Consider the following 15,530-nt stretch of genomic DNA (forward strand, 5'->3'; position numbering starts at 1 on the left):
TCTCTGCCCCTCCCCCGTTCATGCTCTGTCTCTCTCTGTCCAAAAATAAAAAAAATAAAAAAAAAAAAAAACGTTGAAAAAAAAAAAATTAAAAAAAAAAAAAAGACTTGGACACAATCAACTAGCCACCCAGGTGCCCCAAAAGCAAATTTTTTTTTTTGCGTTTAAGGGCATTCTGTACTAAGTCACTCTTTACTTAAAGATCATTGGGGTGAGGTACCTGGGTGGCACAGTTGGTTGAGCATCCGACTTCAGCTCAGGTCATGATCTCAGTTTGTGAGTTCGAGCCCTGCGTCAGGCTCTGTGCTGACAGCTTGCTCAGAGCCTGGAGCCTGCTTCAGACTGTCTCCCCCTCTCTCTGCCCCTCCCATGTTCATGCTCTGTCTCTCTGTCTCTCAATAATAAATAAACGTTAAAAAAAAAATCACTGGGTTGAGGACTTCAAGCTGTATTACAAAGCTGTAATCATCAAGACAGTATGGTACTGGCACAAGAAAAGGCACTCAGATCAATGGAACAGAATAGAGAACCCAGAAATGGACCCACAAACATATGGCCAACTCATCTTTGACAAAGCAGGAAAGAATATCCAATAGAATAAAGACAGTCTCTTCAGCAAGTGGTGCTGGGAAAACTGGACAATAACATGCAGAAAAATAAACCTGGACCACTTTCTTACACCATACACAAAAATAAACTCAAAATGGATGAAAGACTTAAACCTAAGACAGGAAGCCATTAAAATCCTAGAGGAGAAAGCAGGCAAAAATGTCTTTGACCTGGCCTCAGCAACTTCTTACTCAACAGGTCTCCAGAGGCAAGGGACAACTAAAACAAAAATGAACTCTTGGGACCTCATCAAAATAAAAAGCTTCTGCACAGCAAAGGAAACAACCAGCAAAACTAAAAGGCAACCAATGGAATGGGAGAGGATATTTACAAACGACATATCAGATAAAGGGTTAGTATCCAAAATCTAAAAAGAACTTATCAAACTCAACACCCAAAAAGCAAATAATCCAGTGAAGAAATGGGCAAAAGACATGAATAGACACTTCTCCAAAGAAGACATCCAGATGGCCAACTGACACATGAAAAAAATGCTCCACATCACTCATTGTCAGGGGAATACAAATCAAAACCACACTGAGGTACCACCTCACACCTGTCAGAATGGCTAACATTAACCACTCAGGCAACAACAGATGCTGGCGAGGATGCAGAGAAAGAGGATTTCTTTTGCACTGCTGGTGGGAATGCAAACTGGTACAGCCACTCTGGAAAACAGTATGGAGGTTCTTCGAAAAATTAAAAATAGAACTACCCTACAACCCAGCAATTGCACTACTAGGTATATATCCAAGGGATACAGGTATGCTGTTTCAAAGGGACACATACACCCCAATGTTTATAGCAGCTCTATCAATAATAGCCAAAGTATGGAAAGAACCCAAATGTCCATTGATGGATGAATGGATAAAGAAAATGTGGTACACAGGTTGAAACTAGACCACTTTCTCACACCATTCACAAAAATAAACTCAAAATGGATAAAGGACCTGAATGTGAGACAGGAAACCATCAAAACCTTAGAGGAGAAAGCAGGAAAAGACCTCTCTGACCTCAGCCGTAGCAATCTCTTACTCGGCACATCCCCAAAGGGAAGGGAATTAAAAGCAAAAGTGAATTACTGGGACCTTATGAAGATAAAAAGCTTCTGCACAGCAAAGGAAACAACCAACAAAACTAAAAGGCAACCAACGGAATGGGAAAAGATATTTGCAAATGACATATCAGACAAAGGGGTAGTATCCAAAATCTATAAAGAACTCATCAAACTCCACACCCGAAAAACAAATAACCCAGTGAAGAAATGGGCAGAAAACATGAATAGACACTTCTCTAAAGAAGACATCCGGATGGCCAACAGGCACATGAAAAGATGTTCAATGTCGCTCCTTATCAGGGAAATACAAATCAAAACCACACTCAGATATCACCTCACGCCAGTCAGAGTGGCCAAAATGAAGAAATCAGGAGACTATAGATGCTGGAGAGGATGTGGAGAAATGGGAACCCTCTTGCACTGTTGGTGGGAATGCAAATTGGTGCAGCCGCTCTGGAAAGCAGTGTGGAGGTTCCTCAGAAAATTAAAAATAGACCTACCCTATGACCCAGCAATAGCACTGCTAGGAATTTATCCAAGGGATACAGGAGTACTGATGCATAGGGGCACTTGTACCCCAATGTTTATAGCAGCACTCTCAACAATAGCCAAATTATGGAAAGAGCCTAAATGTCCACCAACTGATGAATGGATAAAGAAATTGTGGTTTATATACACAATGGAATACTACGTGGCAATGAGAAAAAATGAAATATGGCCTTTTGTAGCAACGTGGATGGAACTGGAGAGTGTGATGCTAAGTGAAATAAGCCATACAGAGAAAGACAGATACCATATGGTTTCACTCTTATGTGGATCCTGAGAAACGTAACAGAAACCCATGGGGAAGGGGAAGGAAAAAAAAAAAAAAAAGGTTAGAGTGGGAGAGAGCCAAAGCATAAGAGACTGTTAAAAACTGAGAACAAACTGAGGGTTGATGGGGGGTGGGAGGGAGGGCAGGGTGGGTGATGGGTATTGAGGAGGGCACCTTTTGGGATGAGCACTGGGTGTTGTATGGAAACCAATTTGACAGTAAATTTCATATATTAAAAAATTAAAAAAATTAAAAAAAAGAAAATGTGGTACACACACACACACACACACACACACACACACACACAATGGAGTATTACTCAACAATGAAAAAGAATGAAATTCACAACTACGTGGATGGAACTAGAGGGTATTATGCTAAATGAAATTAGTCAGTCAGAGAAAAACAAATATCATATGACTTCACTCATATGAGGACTTGAAGATACAAAACAGATGAACATAAGGGAAGGGAAACAAAAATAATATAAAAACAGGAAGGGGGACAAAAACATAAGAGACTCTTAAATATGGAAAACAGAGGGTACTGGAGGGGTTGTGGCGGGGGGGGGCGGAATGGGCTAAATGGATAAGGGACATTAAGGCATCTATTCCTGGGGCACCTGGGTGGCTCAGCCGGTTGAGCGTCCAACTTCAGCTCAGGTTATGATCTCATGGTTTGTGGGTCCGAACCCCACATCGGGCTCTGTGCTGACAGCTCAAAGCCTGGAGCCTGTTTTGAATTCTATGTCTCCCTCTCTCTCTTTGACCCTCCGCCACTCATGCTGTCTCCCTCTGTCTCAAAAATAAAATAAATAAATAAATAAACATTAAAAAAAAAAAAAAAAAAAAAAGGAATCTACTCCTGAAATCATTGTTGCCCTATATGCTAACTTGGATGTAAATTAAAAAAATAATAATAAATCAAATTAAATGGTAAAAACAAAATCATCAGGGTTGGGGCACCTGGCTAGATCAGTTGGTAGGGTGTGACTCTTGATCTCGGGGTTATAGGTTTGAGCTCCATGTTGGATAGAGATTACTTAAAAAAAAAAATCTTTATTTAAAAAAAGAAAAGATCATTGGGGTTTCCAATGCCTGTAGAATTGATCCCAACTTTTAGTATAATTTTTCACAAGATGACAATAACATGCTCTTAATCAGTGCCTCACATCTTACAACCTCAGCCACACTGAATTCATCGTGCCAAATATCCACGCTGTTTTTTAAAATCACTGATTTCTGGGGTGCCTGGGTGGCTCAGTCATTCAAGCGTCCAACTCCTGATTTCAAGTGCAACTCGGCTGGAATCTGGTGCTCTAGGTTAGGCTGAGTTTGGTGGCTCTCATTGCAGTTCTATTGCCAGGTGTCTCTCATACTCTTTGAACCAGAAGATAATTCTTCTCATGAAGATAACAGGGTTAGCAAAAATACACAAAGCCTTTCAAATTCAGAGTTGGCACACTGTCCACTCTATCCATATGTCACTGGCCACAGCACATCCAGAAGCAGGGAAATGTACTTTGCCCATCACGAAATCATGTGGACACAGGTACAATCTTCCAACAACAAAATAAGTCAGGGGTGTGTAACGTACAGTATGGTGACTATAGTTAATATTGTATCGTATGTTCGAAAGTTGATGAGAATAGATCTTAAAGCCTTGTGAAAAATTTAAATAAGTAAAAAAGTAGAAAAATATATAACTATGTGTGGTAATGGAGTTTAACTAGACTTACTGTGATCATTTCACAATATATACACATACTGAATCACTATTTTGTACATCTGAAGTTAATATAATGATATATGTCAATTATATCTCAACAAAAACCACAATAGAATATGGATCCACAGAAGAGTAAAGAATTGGGGTGAATCATTCACTTTACTAGAATACTACTATTTTCTTTGGGGGAAAGAAAAAACCAGAGTAGGTCACTGTGGTACATGTAAATGATAGACATGGTATTATTACAAGAATATTCAGATAAACATTCCTTTCGGTTATTTTTTTTAGACTTCTCGTTTATGCTATCTTACATGAAATAAACAGGGCAATGAAGCATGTAGAACACAAAAATCCATACACAATGACAGAATCAGAAGTTAAATTTCAAAAAAAAAAAAAGTTAAATTTCCCTATAGTTTACCCAAAACCTGAAGTGTATGTATATAAAGATTTTTTTAATTAAAGAACATAGGTTCATGATTACCACAGAACATAAATATATAAAATGTTTAGGAACATAATAAAGAAAAAGTGTGGTAGAAGTTTTCAACTTAAATTAGCTACAATATTGATATAATGGGTTCTTCATCTCAACCTTACTGCTCCCCTTTTCAACACTGCTGACCCACTGGTAGTTTCCCCCAGTCGGGTAACACCTCTCATCTCTAGCCTTTCACGTGCACTGCTTCCTTTGCCTGGAACATTTACCATTTCCTTCACTGGCTAATACCAGCTCATCGTTGAAGTCTCAGATTAAATTTCACCTCTAACAAGAAGCCTTCCCCAGATTAGGTGCCTCTTTTCTTTTCTTTTTCTTTCTTTTTTTTTTTTTTTAATAAATTTTCTCCTCTGCTTTCTTTCCTTTTTTTTTTTTTTTAATTTCATTTATTTATGTAATCTCTACAACCAACAACGTGGAGCTCAAACTCACACCCCCAAGATTAAGTGTTGCAGGCTCCTCTGACTGAGACAGCCAGGTGCCCTTAGGTACCTCCTTCCAATGTGCCCCCCATAGAACCTGGTATTTACTTGTCCCATCATGGCATCTGTCTCAATGTATTTAATTTCTCTGTCTCTCAGATAAGTTTCATAATATGTTAATATGTTATACTTTAGTACTAGCCTGCCCTAGTAACACTTACTGAAAGTATGAAGTACTATCATTTACAATTAGGCAGATTAAGTGGAGAAAGGAGGAATTTATAAAAGTTACAAAACTCTCACATTTCCTAACAAAAATAAATTGTTCTAATAATGTTGGCATATTTTACAGTCACTACATGAAAATCTTTTTTTTTTTTTAAGTTTTTATTTAAGTAATCTCTGCACGCAAAATGGGGCTTAATCATGACCCTGAGATCAAGACTCACCCATTCCTGGGACTGAGCCAGCCAGCCACTCCTTACTAAATGAAAATCTTAGCAAAAACTGAGATTATTTCCTCATTGATAAAATGAGAACAAAAACATTGAGTCAAAGAATCAAGGATTGACTTATTCAAACTTTTAAAGTGTTACATACTGGGGCACCTGGGTGGCTCAGTTGGTTGAACATCCAACTTCGGTTCACGTCATGATGTCTAATTCATGAGTTCGAGCCCCACATCAGGCTCGCTGCTGTCAGCACAGAGCCTGCTTTGGATCCTCTGTCTCTCTCTCTCTTTATCTCTCTCTCTCTGCCCCTCCCCTGCTTGCGTGCCCAAGCTCACTTACACTGTCTCTCTCGAAAATAAACTTTTTTTTAAAAAAAGAAATCTTTTAAAAAATAAAAAACAAATAAATACATAAATAAAATGTTATATATTGAATTCTCTCACTCTCCCTTTTTCTCTGCTCCTCCTGCTCTTTTTCTCTCTAAATAAATAAACTTGAAAAAAATTCTAAAATGTTATATATTGAGACAAATTAGAAGTATAACCTTTTTAAAATCTAATTGAAGGGGCGCCTGGGTAGCTCAGTTAAGCATCAATTAATGCTTAATCATTAATCAATTAATGCTCAATTAAGCATCCTACTCTTGATCACAGCTCAAGTTATGATTTCACAGTTCATGGGTTCAAGAGCCAAGTTGGGCTCTGAGCTGACATCAAGGAGCCTGCTTGGGATTCTCTCTCTCTCTCTCTCTCTCTCTCTCTCTCTCTCTCTCTCTCTCTCAAAATACATAAACTTAAAAAAAAAAAAAAAGCCTAATTAAGAATAAATTTGGTGGCTCCTGGGTGGCTCAGTCAGTTAAGTGTCCAGCTTCTACTCAGGTCATGATATCTCACCATTCGAGGTCATGATCTTGCAGTTCATGGGTTCGAGCCCCATGCCAGGCTCTGTGCTGACAGCTCAGAGCCTGGAGCCTGCTTCGGATTCTGTGTCTCCCTCTCTCTCTGCCCCTGCCCTGTTCATGCTTTCTCTCTCTCTCTCTCTCAAAAATAAATAAACAAAAAAATATTTTTTTAAAGAATAAATTTTATTTATCGAAGATATTAATATTGAAACTTTGTATTATATTTGGGTAACAAATGTAAGATTTTTTTGTTTTAAAACTTTTACTTTGCTCCAAGGAAGAAGAAAACTTCCCACTTGATTTTAAATGGGTTCATACGTATGGCCTCTCATACCCTATTCTTTAAATCAAAGATGTGTTCACATCAAAAATACAGTTTAAGAGGCGTCTGAGTGGCTCAGTTGGTTAAGAGCCCAACTCTAGATTTCAGCTGGGTTATGATCTCGCCTTGAACTCTCATGAGTTCAAGTCATGCATTGGTGAACTCAGCTGAGCTTGAGCCCTGCTTCAGGTAAACATGAGTCCCACTTAGGGTGAGGCCCACTTCTCTTTCTCGCTCTCTCTCCCTCTGCCCCTCATGGGATTCTCTCTGTCTTTCCCCTCTCTCTGCCCCTTGCTCACTTTCACCCTCTCTCTCTCAAAAACAAACAAACAAACAAACAAACAAACAAACAAACAAAAATGGGGATGCCTGGTGGCTCAGTCGGTTAAGCATCTGACTTTGGCTCAGGTCATGATCTCATGGCTCATGGGTTCCAGCCCCATGTCAGGCTCTGTGCTGACAGTTCAGAGCCTGAAGCCTGCTTCAGATTCAGATTCTGTGTCTCTGTCTCTGTCTGCCCCTACCCTGCTTGCTCTCTCTCTCTCTCTCTCAAAAATAAATAAAAACATTAAAATAAAAATTTTTAATGAATAAACATTTTAAATAAATGAATGAATGAATGAATGAATGCCAAAGAAGAAAACAGCCACACTGGAGGCAAGGGAGGGAATAAAATAGTTTTATCAAAAGCAGTCATGTTCTTCATCCCCTACCAAATGATGTCCAACTGATGCCTAATAATATCTCAACTATCTTTCTTCCCTCTTGCATCCATTCTTCCAGCTTTTAAGGACATTTGTTTAACAAATAGCTTACTTTTTTCTGAAATTCAATTTATTTGCAATACACATTATAACAGTTTTGGTCTATTTTTATGATCTAGAGCACTAATAGAAGTCACAATCCACAGGTTATGAAAAACTTATAAACAAGACCTATACACTGAAAACTAAAAAACACTGTTCAGAATTATTTTTTAGAGAATGAGAGAGAGAGAGAGAGAGAGAGAGAGAGAGAGAACGTGCAGGTGCAAACAGGGGAGGTGCAGAGGGAGATGAAGAGCAAGATTCCCAAGCAGGCTCTGCACTGGCAGTGCAGAACCCAACCAGGCTCAATCTCATGATCATGAGTTCATGACCTGACCCAAAATCAGGAGTCAGATAGATGCCCAACTGACCAAGTCAACCAGGTACCCCAGAGAGAAATTTTAAAAGATCTAATAAATGGAGAGATAATGTTAATTAATCAGAAAATTCATTATTCTTAAAATATCAAATCTCCCCCAAATTATTCTTTAAATTCAACATAATCAAAATCCCAGCAGGCTTTTTTGGTAGAAATTGACAAAAAACAAAACAAAACAAAACAAAAAACTTATTTGAAATGCAAAATAATGTAAAATTTTTAGAAAACAAGAGCAAAGTCTGAGGCATTATATTAGATGATTTCAAGACTTACTATAAAGCTACAGCAATCATGACAGTACGATATGACATTAAGGAACAAAATAGTTCAAAAATAAGTAAACCAACCCATACACACTTGTACAAAGGAGCTAAGGTAATTCAATGGGGAAATGATAATCTTTTCAACAAAGAACAAGGGAATATCCATATGGAAAAATAAATTAAAAAAAAGAACTTCTACTCTCACTTTATACCACATACAAAAATTAACTCTAAATGGACAAAGATCTAAATGTGAAACTTAGGGGCACCTGGATGGCTCAGTTGGTTAAATGTCCCACTCTTCACTTTGGCTCAGGTCACGATCTCACAGTTTGTGGGTTCAAGCCCCATATCCTGCTCTGTGCTGACAGTGTGGAGGCTGCTTGGGATTCTATCTCAGTTTCTTACTGCCCATCCCCCACTCAGGAACTCTGTCTCTCTCTCTCAAAATAAACTTTTAAAAAAAGTAAATGGCACCGGGGTGGCTCAGTCAGTTAAGCATCTGACTTCGGCTCAGGTCATGATCTTATGGCTTGTGTGTTCAAGCCCCATGTTGGGCTCTGTGCTGACAGCTCAGAGCCTGGAGCCTGCTTTGGATTCTGTGTCTCCTCTCTCTGCCCCTCCCCCACTCATACTCTGTCTGTCTCTCTTTCTCTCAAAAAGACAGGTAAACATTAATAAATAAATACAAATAGTTAAATGTAAAAACTAAAACTACAGATATAAAAGAAACATTTGTGACCTTGAGTTAGGCAAAGATTTGTGAGATAGAACACAGAAACCATAATCCATAGAAGAATAAATGTGTAAATTGGACTTCATCAAAATTTTTTATGTGAGAGGGTAAATAACAGAGAAAATTAAAGGGCTCTCATAATAATTAAAAAGACAAACATTTCAATTTGAAAACTGATTCAAAGATTTCAACAGATATTTCACTAGAGAAGATATATCAACTGCAAACAAGCACATGAAAAGATGTTCAATATCATTAGCCATTCTGGAAATGCAAATTTAAACTAATGAGATACCACTACACAACTACTAGAATAGCTAAAATGAAGAAGACTGACAATACCAAGCTACCAAATGTTGGTAAAGATGTGGTGAAACTGGAACCCTAAATCACAGCTTTGGTAAAGATTTCAGCAATTTCTTATGAGATGAAGCATATATTTTATCACACTACCCCAGAGAAACAAAAATATTACGTCCAAACATTACAAAAAACATTATGTCCAAAGACTTATACCACAATGTATAAATACCACAACAACTTTATTCATAATAGGCAAAACCTACAAACATCCCAAAATCCATAATCTAGTAAATGGATAAACAATTTGTAAATCTATAGCAATGGAATACTACGCAGCAATGAAAATGATCCAACTACTAATATGTACAACAACATGGATGAATCTTATTGTGTTAAGTGCAAGAAGCCAGGCACAAAAAACTGCAAGTTATAAATGATTCAACTTATGTGAACTTCTAGAAAAGGCAAAACTAGAGATCAATGATTGTCAGAAAGTTTGAGGGGAGGAGGTTGACTACAAAGGGGCAGGAAACGTCAGGTGATAGAAATGTTCTTTCTATACTGTCTATGGTGGTGGTTACATGACTGTTCACATTTGTCAAAACTCATCAAATTGTACAACGAAATTTGGTAAGTTTTATTGTATGTAAGTTATATCTCAAAATCAATTACAAAAAAAGTAATGAATGTATACTTTATTATATTTCATTATTACAAAAAAGAACTTTAAAACAAGCATTCTCAAGTTTTAAATTCAAGTACAAACTACATAGTACACAAAATTAATACCAAATAAGATTCGGGGCAAGTTATCATATGAAATATACAGCAGAGATTGTTTTCATCACTTACTAATTCACCTTAAAACTCAAAAAAAAAAAAAAAGATTTGCCAGAACCTATCCAAATCTGTGATAGAAAGAAGCAAAATACAAAGAACTACTCATTTAAACAAGCCATAACAACTCTAGCTATAATAAGTATTATGTCAGTGTGTTTCATAATGCATTATGACAGTGAGCTTTTAGTTAAAAAAATTTTTTTCTTCAAGTTATGACTTTCTAAAACATACACTTTGGGTAATAAAATTATATACTTTTTAGTAACAAAGGTTGTAATAAATTACTCACAGATAATGAAGAAAGATGTAAGGCAAGAATCAAAATTCTGGTGTGCATTCTGCTTTCAGATGCTTTGACAATACTATTGCACTGCTAGCTGTAAAGTACAGTAGTGCAATAAAGTCAGAGCATTCGTTAGCAGAAATTGGTAGGAAAGGAACACAAAAGCATCTTGCATCAGTTGAAGCTTCAGTGTGAAAAGAATTTAAAGAAGGGCTGCCATTTTGTACAGAAGACACCCCAAACCTAAGAATATGTATATCAATGTTAAAAAGAATTGAATCTAAATATCAAAATACTAGTTTTCTGATGACTGACCTATGATTAATATTCAACAGAAATCTGTAGAAAGGAATTGTGTAAATACGTCCTAAGCTTTAGAAGTTATTAACATGGGTATTGTTGAAACGTTAGGACTGGTATTAACAAAACCAGTTATAATTACTACCAAAGCAAAGTTGTGAAAAAGATTACTGTTCTTGAGACCTGTTGGTTAGCTCCCCATAGCAAATGATTAAGAATATCAGAGAAAACAGGGGCACCTGGGTGGCTCAGTCAGTTGAGCATCCAGCTTTTAACTTTGGCTTGGGTCATGATCTCACTGTTTGTGGGTTCAAAGCCACATTGGGCTTTGTGCTGGCAGTGTGGAGCCTGCTTGGGAGTCTCTCTTTCTCCCTCTCTCTGCCCCAGTCCTGCTCATGTGCTCTCTCTCTAAATAAATAAACAAACAAACAAACTTAAAAAAAAAAAAAGAATATCAGAGAAAACAAATGAAAAGTAAAATAAGTTTCTCAATCTCTAAATACCCAATCTATGTTTCTTGAATCTAAACTACATTACATACTAAAAAGCTATAACTGGGGCACCTAGGTGGCTCAGTTGGTTAAGCGGCCGACTTCAGCTCAGGTCATGATCTCGTGATCCATGAGTTCGAGCCCCATTGGGGCTCTGTGCTGACAGCTCAGAGCCTGGAGCCTATTTCAGATTCTGTGTCTCCCTCTCTCTGACCCTCCCCTGTTCATGCTCTGTCTCTCTCTGTCTCAAAAATAAATAAACGTTAAAAAAAAAATTTTAAATAAAAAAAAATAAGAAAGAAAAAGCTATAACCATCTTATGGCTTCTTATCTCAAGAGTTTACAGATTTCCAGGGAATTAACGTCTCCTAAACAAGCCTTCCTAATAGAATACTATGGAAGGGGATTTTAAAATTTCAGTTAACCCCTGGGGCGCCTGGGTGGCTCAGCCAGTTAAGCATCTGAATCTTAATTTCAGCTTAAGTCATGATCTCACAGTTCATGGAATCAAGCCTGGAGTTGGGCTGCACCCTGAAAGCACAGAGCCTGTTGGCAATTCTCTCTCTCTCTCTCTCTCTCTGCCCCTTCCCCACTTGTGCACATGTACACACATGCTCTGTCTTTCTAAAGCAATAAATAAACTTTAAAAAAATATATAAATAGGGCCGTCTGGGTGGCTCAGTTGGTTGAGTGTCCAACTCTTGATTTCAGCTCAGGTCATGAGCCTGGGGTCATGGGATCAAGCCCGTCAGGTTCTATGCTGAGCGTGGAGCATGTTTGAGATTTTCTCTCTCTCTTTCTCCCCACCCCCTCTGCCCCTCTCCCCTGCACTCTCTGTCCGTAAAATTAAAAATAACGTATTTTTATAAATCAATCAATCAATAAATAAAATTTCAGTTAACCCCTAAAGATCTTAAATACAGGAAATCATCTCCATTTCCTTCCAACAGAAAAATCAAGGAGAAAATAATATATGGTACAGGAGGAGGTTCTGAAATTTTAAGAATCCGGTTTTCTTGGATTCAAGCCAATTATCACCATCCTATCCTTTTAACTGGTAAGACACCATTCAAAAGTCAGATGTAAGCCCAGAAATAGAAATAGTATGATAGTATAACATTGTACTTTTGTGCACAATGGTACCACAAAAGAACAGTGGACAAATACCACTCAATCAGTACGTGAAAGGGAAAAAGAGAACAAAGATAACACTACAATGAGTTTATTCCTCCATTAATAATGTTGATTGATGCAAAAATACTTTCCATTTTCACTAATCTTTCTTTAAATCAGCTACTTGGTTAGATTGAACCTCCTAATTTGAGTTAGAAATGAACTCAAATTCAGGACAACTGGAACATGAATGACTAGACCTCAAATCCTAGGCCATACAACTCACGTATTAGAACAGTTCAACTCTGCTAGCCAAGGATCAAGTTTTAAGGAAAGTATTCATAAATAAATAAATAGAAGTATTTAAGAGTGAAATGTTTAATTTTCTGAATTAGAAATTAATCCAAATGAGAAAAATATGAAATATTTTTAAAATAAGAGGATCAGGCTATCTACAAAGTGAGAATACTTTATTTTCAAAGTTCAATAATATGCATTCTCTTTCACTTACTAAATTTTCTTTTCTTTTTATAAATTTTTTTTAATATTTATTTTTTGAAAGAGAAAGAGTGAGTGGGGGAGGGGCAGAGAGAGAGGGAGATACAGAATCTGAAGCAGGCTCCAGGCTCCTTAGCTGTCAGCACAGAGCCAGAGGTGGGGCTCCAACCCAGAACCATTAGATCATGCCCTGAGCCAAACTCAGATGCTTAACTGACTGAGCCACCCAGGGGCCCCTGATTTAATAAATTTTCAAAATTAGTTCCTCAACAAATCCTTTATTCAAGTAAGGTAGAACCAAAACTCAGAGGATTGTACAGGAAATCATTTCTTTCTAATCTTAGAAAATAAACCAGTTCATAGATATAGCACATGGCAAATCTGAAGATGAGATGCACCATCTTTTACTATTCAATCAATAAAAAGCAGTGATAACAAAACTGTAATAGTTCAAATACATTTTTTAAACTCTAACGATTATGGAAACAAACTAATAACTGGAAGTGGGGGGAGGGGAAGGCTACCACTAGGTTACTTGCAAGTAATTTAAGAAGACCTGCTTTCTTCTCTTCACCTCTTAAAAAGAATTTTTAAAAACTACCCAATCATTCAAACACTTAAAAGTTTAAGAGCCTGGCTACCTCATAGTTTTCTAAAATCTACTTTTTTCAAGATGTACACTTAATCATTTTCCCCTTAAATTGTGTTCAATCTAAACATTTAAAAAGGAAAAAGAGGGGGCGCCTGGGTGGCTCAGTGTTATGGATAAGCGTCGGACTTCAGCTGAAGTCACGATCTCACAGTTTGAGAGTTAGAGCCCCATGTGCTGCCAGCTCGGAGCCTGGAGCCTGCTTGGGATTCTGTCTTCCTCCCTCTGTGCCCCTCCCCCGCTCATTCCCTCTCTCTCTCTCTCTCTCTCTCTCTCTCTCAAAAAAAAAAAAAAAAATTAAATAAATAAAAATTGTGTTCAATCTAAAAAAAAAAAGTCCTGTGAGAATACTGACTCTCATGCAGTCAAAAAAACCTTAATTGGTACCTCAAAAATAAACAGTCAACTTAAGGGAGGAGGAAAACTGTTAAAAGCAGAATTAGTATCATTTAGCATCTTACAATTAGGCAGAAATCTCCATCTGGAGGGAGATATTCAGAATGGGTAAAAGGGCAAGATGGTGTTAAACATTTATGCCGGTTGACAGAATCAAACTAGGATACTTCACATATTTTTGGTTCTTTTGTTGGTTTAAAGGCATTTCATGATTAAAAAAACCAAAACTCTGAACTGAAAGTTCATTATTACAGGTTTGGAAAGCGGCAAAAACTTCTTCCTTCTTCACTGCTATTCCCTCCCACCCCATTCCCCCCTACTCCCACAAAGAAAATTAAAACTCAAAATTGTTAGAATCAACTGTAAAACTTCAAGTCGAATTTGTATGGGAGAGCCGCTACAATTCATTAATACATCAGGAGAAAATAATAAGATATATCAAGCTCTCACATTTTCTGGAGGTGGGAATCAGGGTATGGTACTCAGTTTCTTCCAGGATCACTACAAGTGTAGATGCTAAGTGACCTAAGGTTCAACTTGGAGAGAGCAACGCTGACACAAATGATATCTAAATTGTAATGCCAGGGTATGGGAGGGCGGGGGAGGGGGGACGGGCGGTTTGAGACGGAGAGTAAAGATTTGAGCTTTTTGAATTAATTGTTATTTTTCTTTAACAAAAAACCGACAGGAGCTCAATGACGGACGCGTCCTCCAAATTCCTCATTTTAAAGAAAGCCAGCCCAATTCAAACATAGTAATGCAGGGAGGGGGTAAGGGCTGAAGATAGAACAAGGGGAACTAAGAAGAAAAAAGCGCGGGCGATCTAGCTGGTAGTCTAAGAATGGGAGAGAGGGAATAAAGAGAACAAGTCAGTAAAGGATCCATAGAAAAAAACTAGGACAGCCCTTCAGCTTGGCGCCCCGGAGCAGGCCAAGCAGCCGCCTGAATCCTTTCCAATTATTCGCCCGCGCCCCCTACTTTCATAAATGAATGAAACTCGGCAACTCGAAAGCAGGGTACCTTCCTTGTCCCAATTCCTCCCGCGTTCCAAGAAAGGAGCTCGAGGTTCAGGTCCCCATCGCTCACACCTTTCCCCCACCCAAGGGCTGCCACCTTCGATCCAAACATATGTTGGCCTTGGAGCTTCCTCGACCGCTAAGAAGTTGTGCACGCGAGTCTAGAACCTTTCTCAGACTTTCTCAACCCGCCTTGAAGAACGTGAACGGCTCTGCCCTAATGGGATTTCTCTCCGCCCCCCTCGGTTTATTCCCCACCTCACCTTCCATCCCCCTTTCTTTGAGTGTGAACGACCTCTCCCCTTCTTGGAGCGGTTAGGGTCTTTTGGGGAGAAATGCAAAAAACGCTGCCTGCACGAGCCACAGTTCCTTGAGGGGCGGAAAGGTTAGGGCACGGAACAAGGAATTCCAAAGGCCCAGCTACCTCAGCATCTCCCGCCATTTCCCTCACGAGTTTCCCGGATGTAACCCCTTCCCCCGCGGCGGTTAAAAGAGACCAGGCGGCTGCAACTCCCTTTGATACAAGAGGAGGGAACTTGAATCTGGTCCAGCTTCTGCCGCCCAGGGTTTCAGGCGACTCGAAATTGCATCCCACCTTGGAGGCCATCCGAGAGAAATAAGCTACCCAGTAGATCTCCTTTACTTTACAC

At 38.5% G+C, this 15,530-nt stretch overlaps 1 protein-coding gene across 3 annotated transcripts in view; it reads right to left on the minus strand.

The window, feature by feature from the left end:
- Nucleotides 1-15,530, minus strand: part of SKA2 (spindle and kinetochore associated complex subunit 2) — a 51,715-nt gene that overhangs the window by 36,060 nt on the left and 125 nt on the right. Inside the window, exon 1 of one of the 3 annotated variants that reach the window (XM_058703263.1) lies at nucleotides 15,144-15,523. The exons of the other annotated variants lie outside the window; for them this stretch is intronic. Within the exon in view, the coding sequence (XP_058559246.1) occupies nucleotides 15,144-15,487 (344 nt within the window). The 5' untranslated portion in view covers nucleotides 15,488-15,523. Of the gene's footprint in view, nucleotides 1-15,143; nucleotides 15,524-15,530 lie in introns of those variants that run through there. 3 annotated transcript variants of the gene reach the window in all.

This window comes from Neofelis nebulosa, chromosome 16 (assembly GCF_028018385.1).
Source record: "Neofelis nebulosa isolate mNeoNeb1 chromosome 16, mNeoNeb1.pri, whole genome shotgun sequence".
Lineage (NCBI taxonomy): Eukaryota > Metazoa > Chordata > Mammalia > Carnivora > Felidae > Neofelis > Neofelis nebulosa.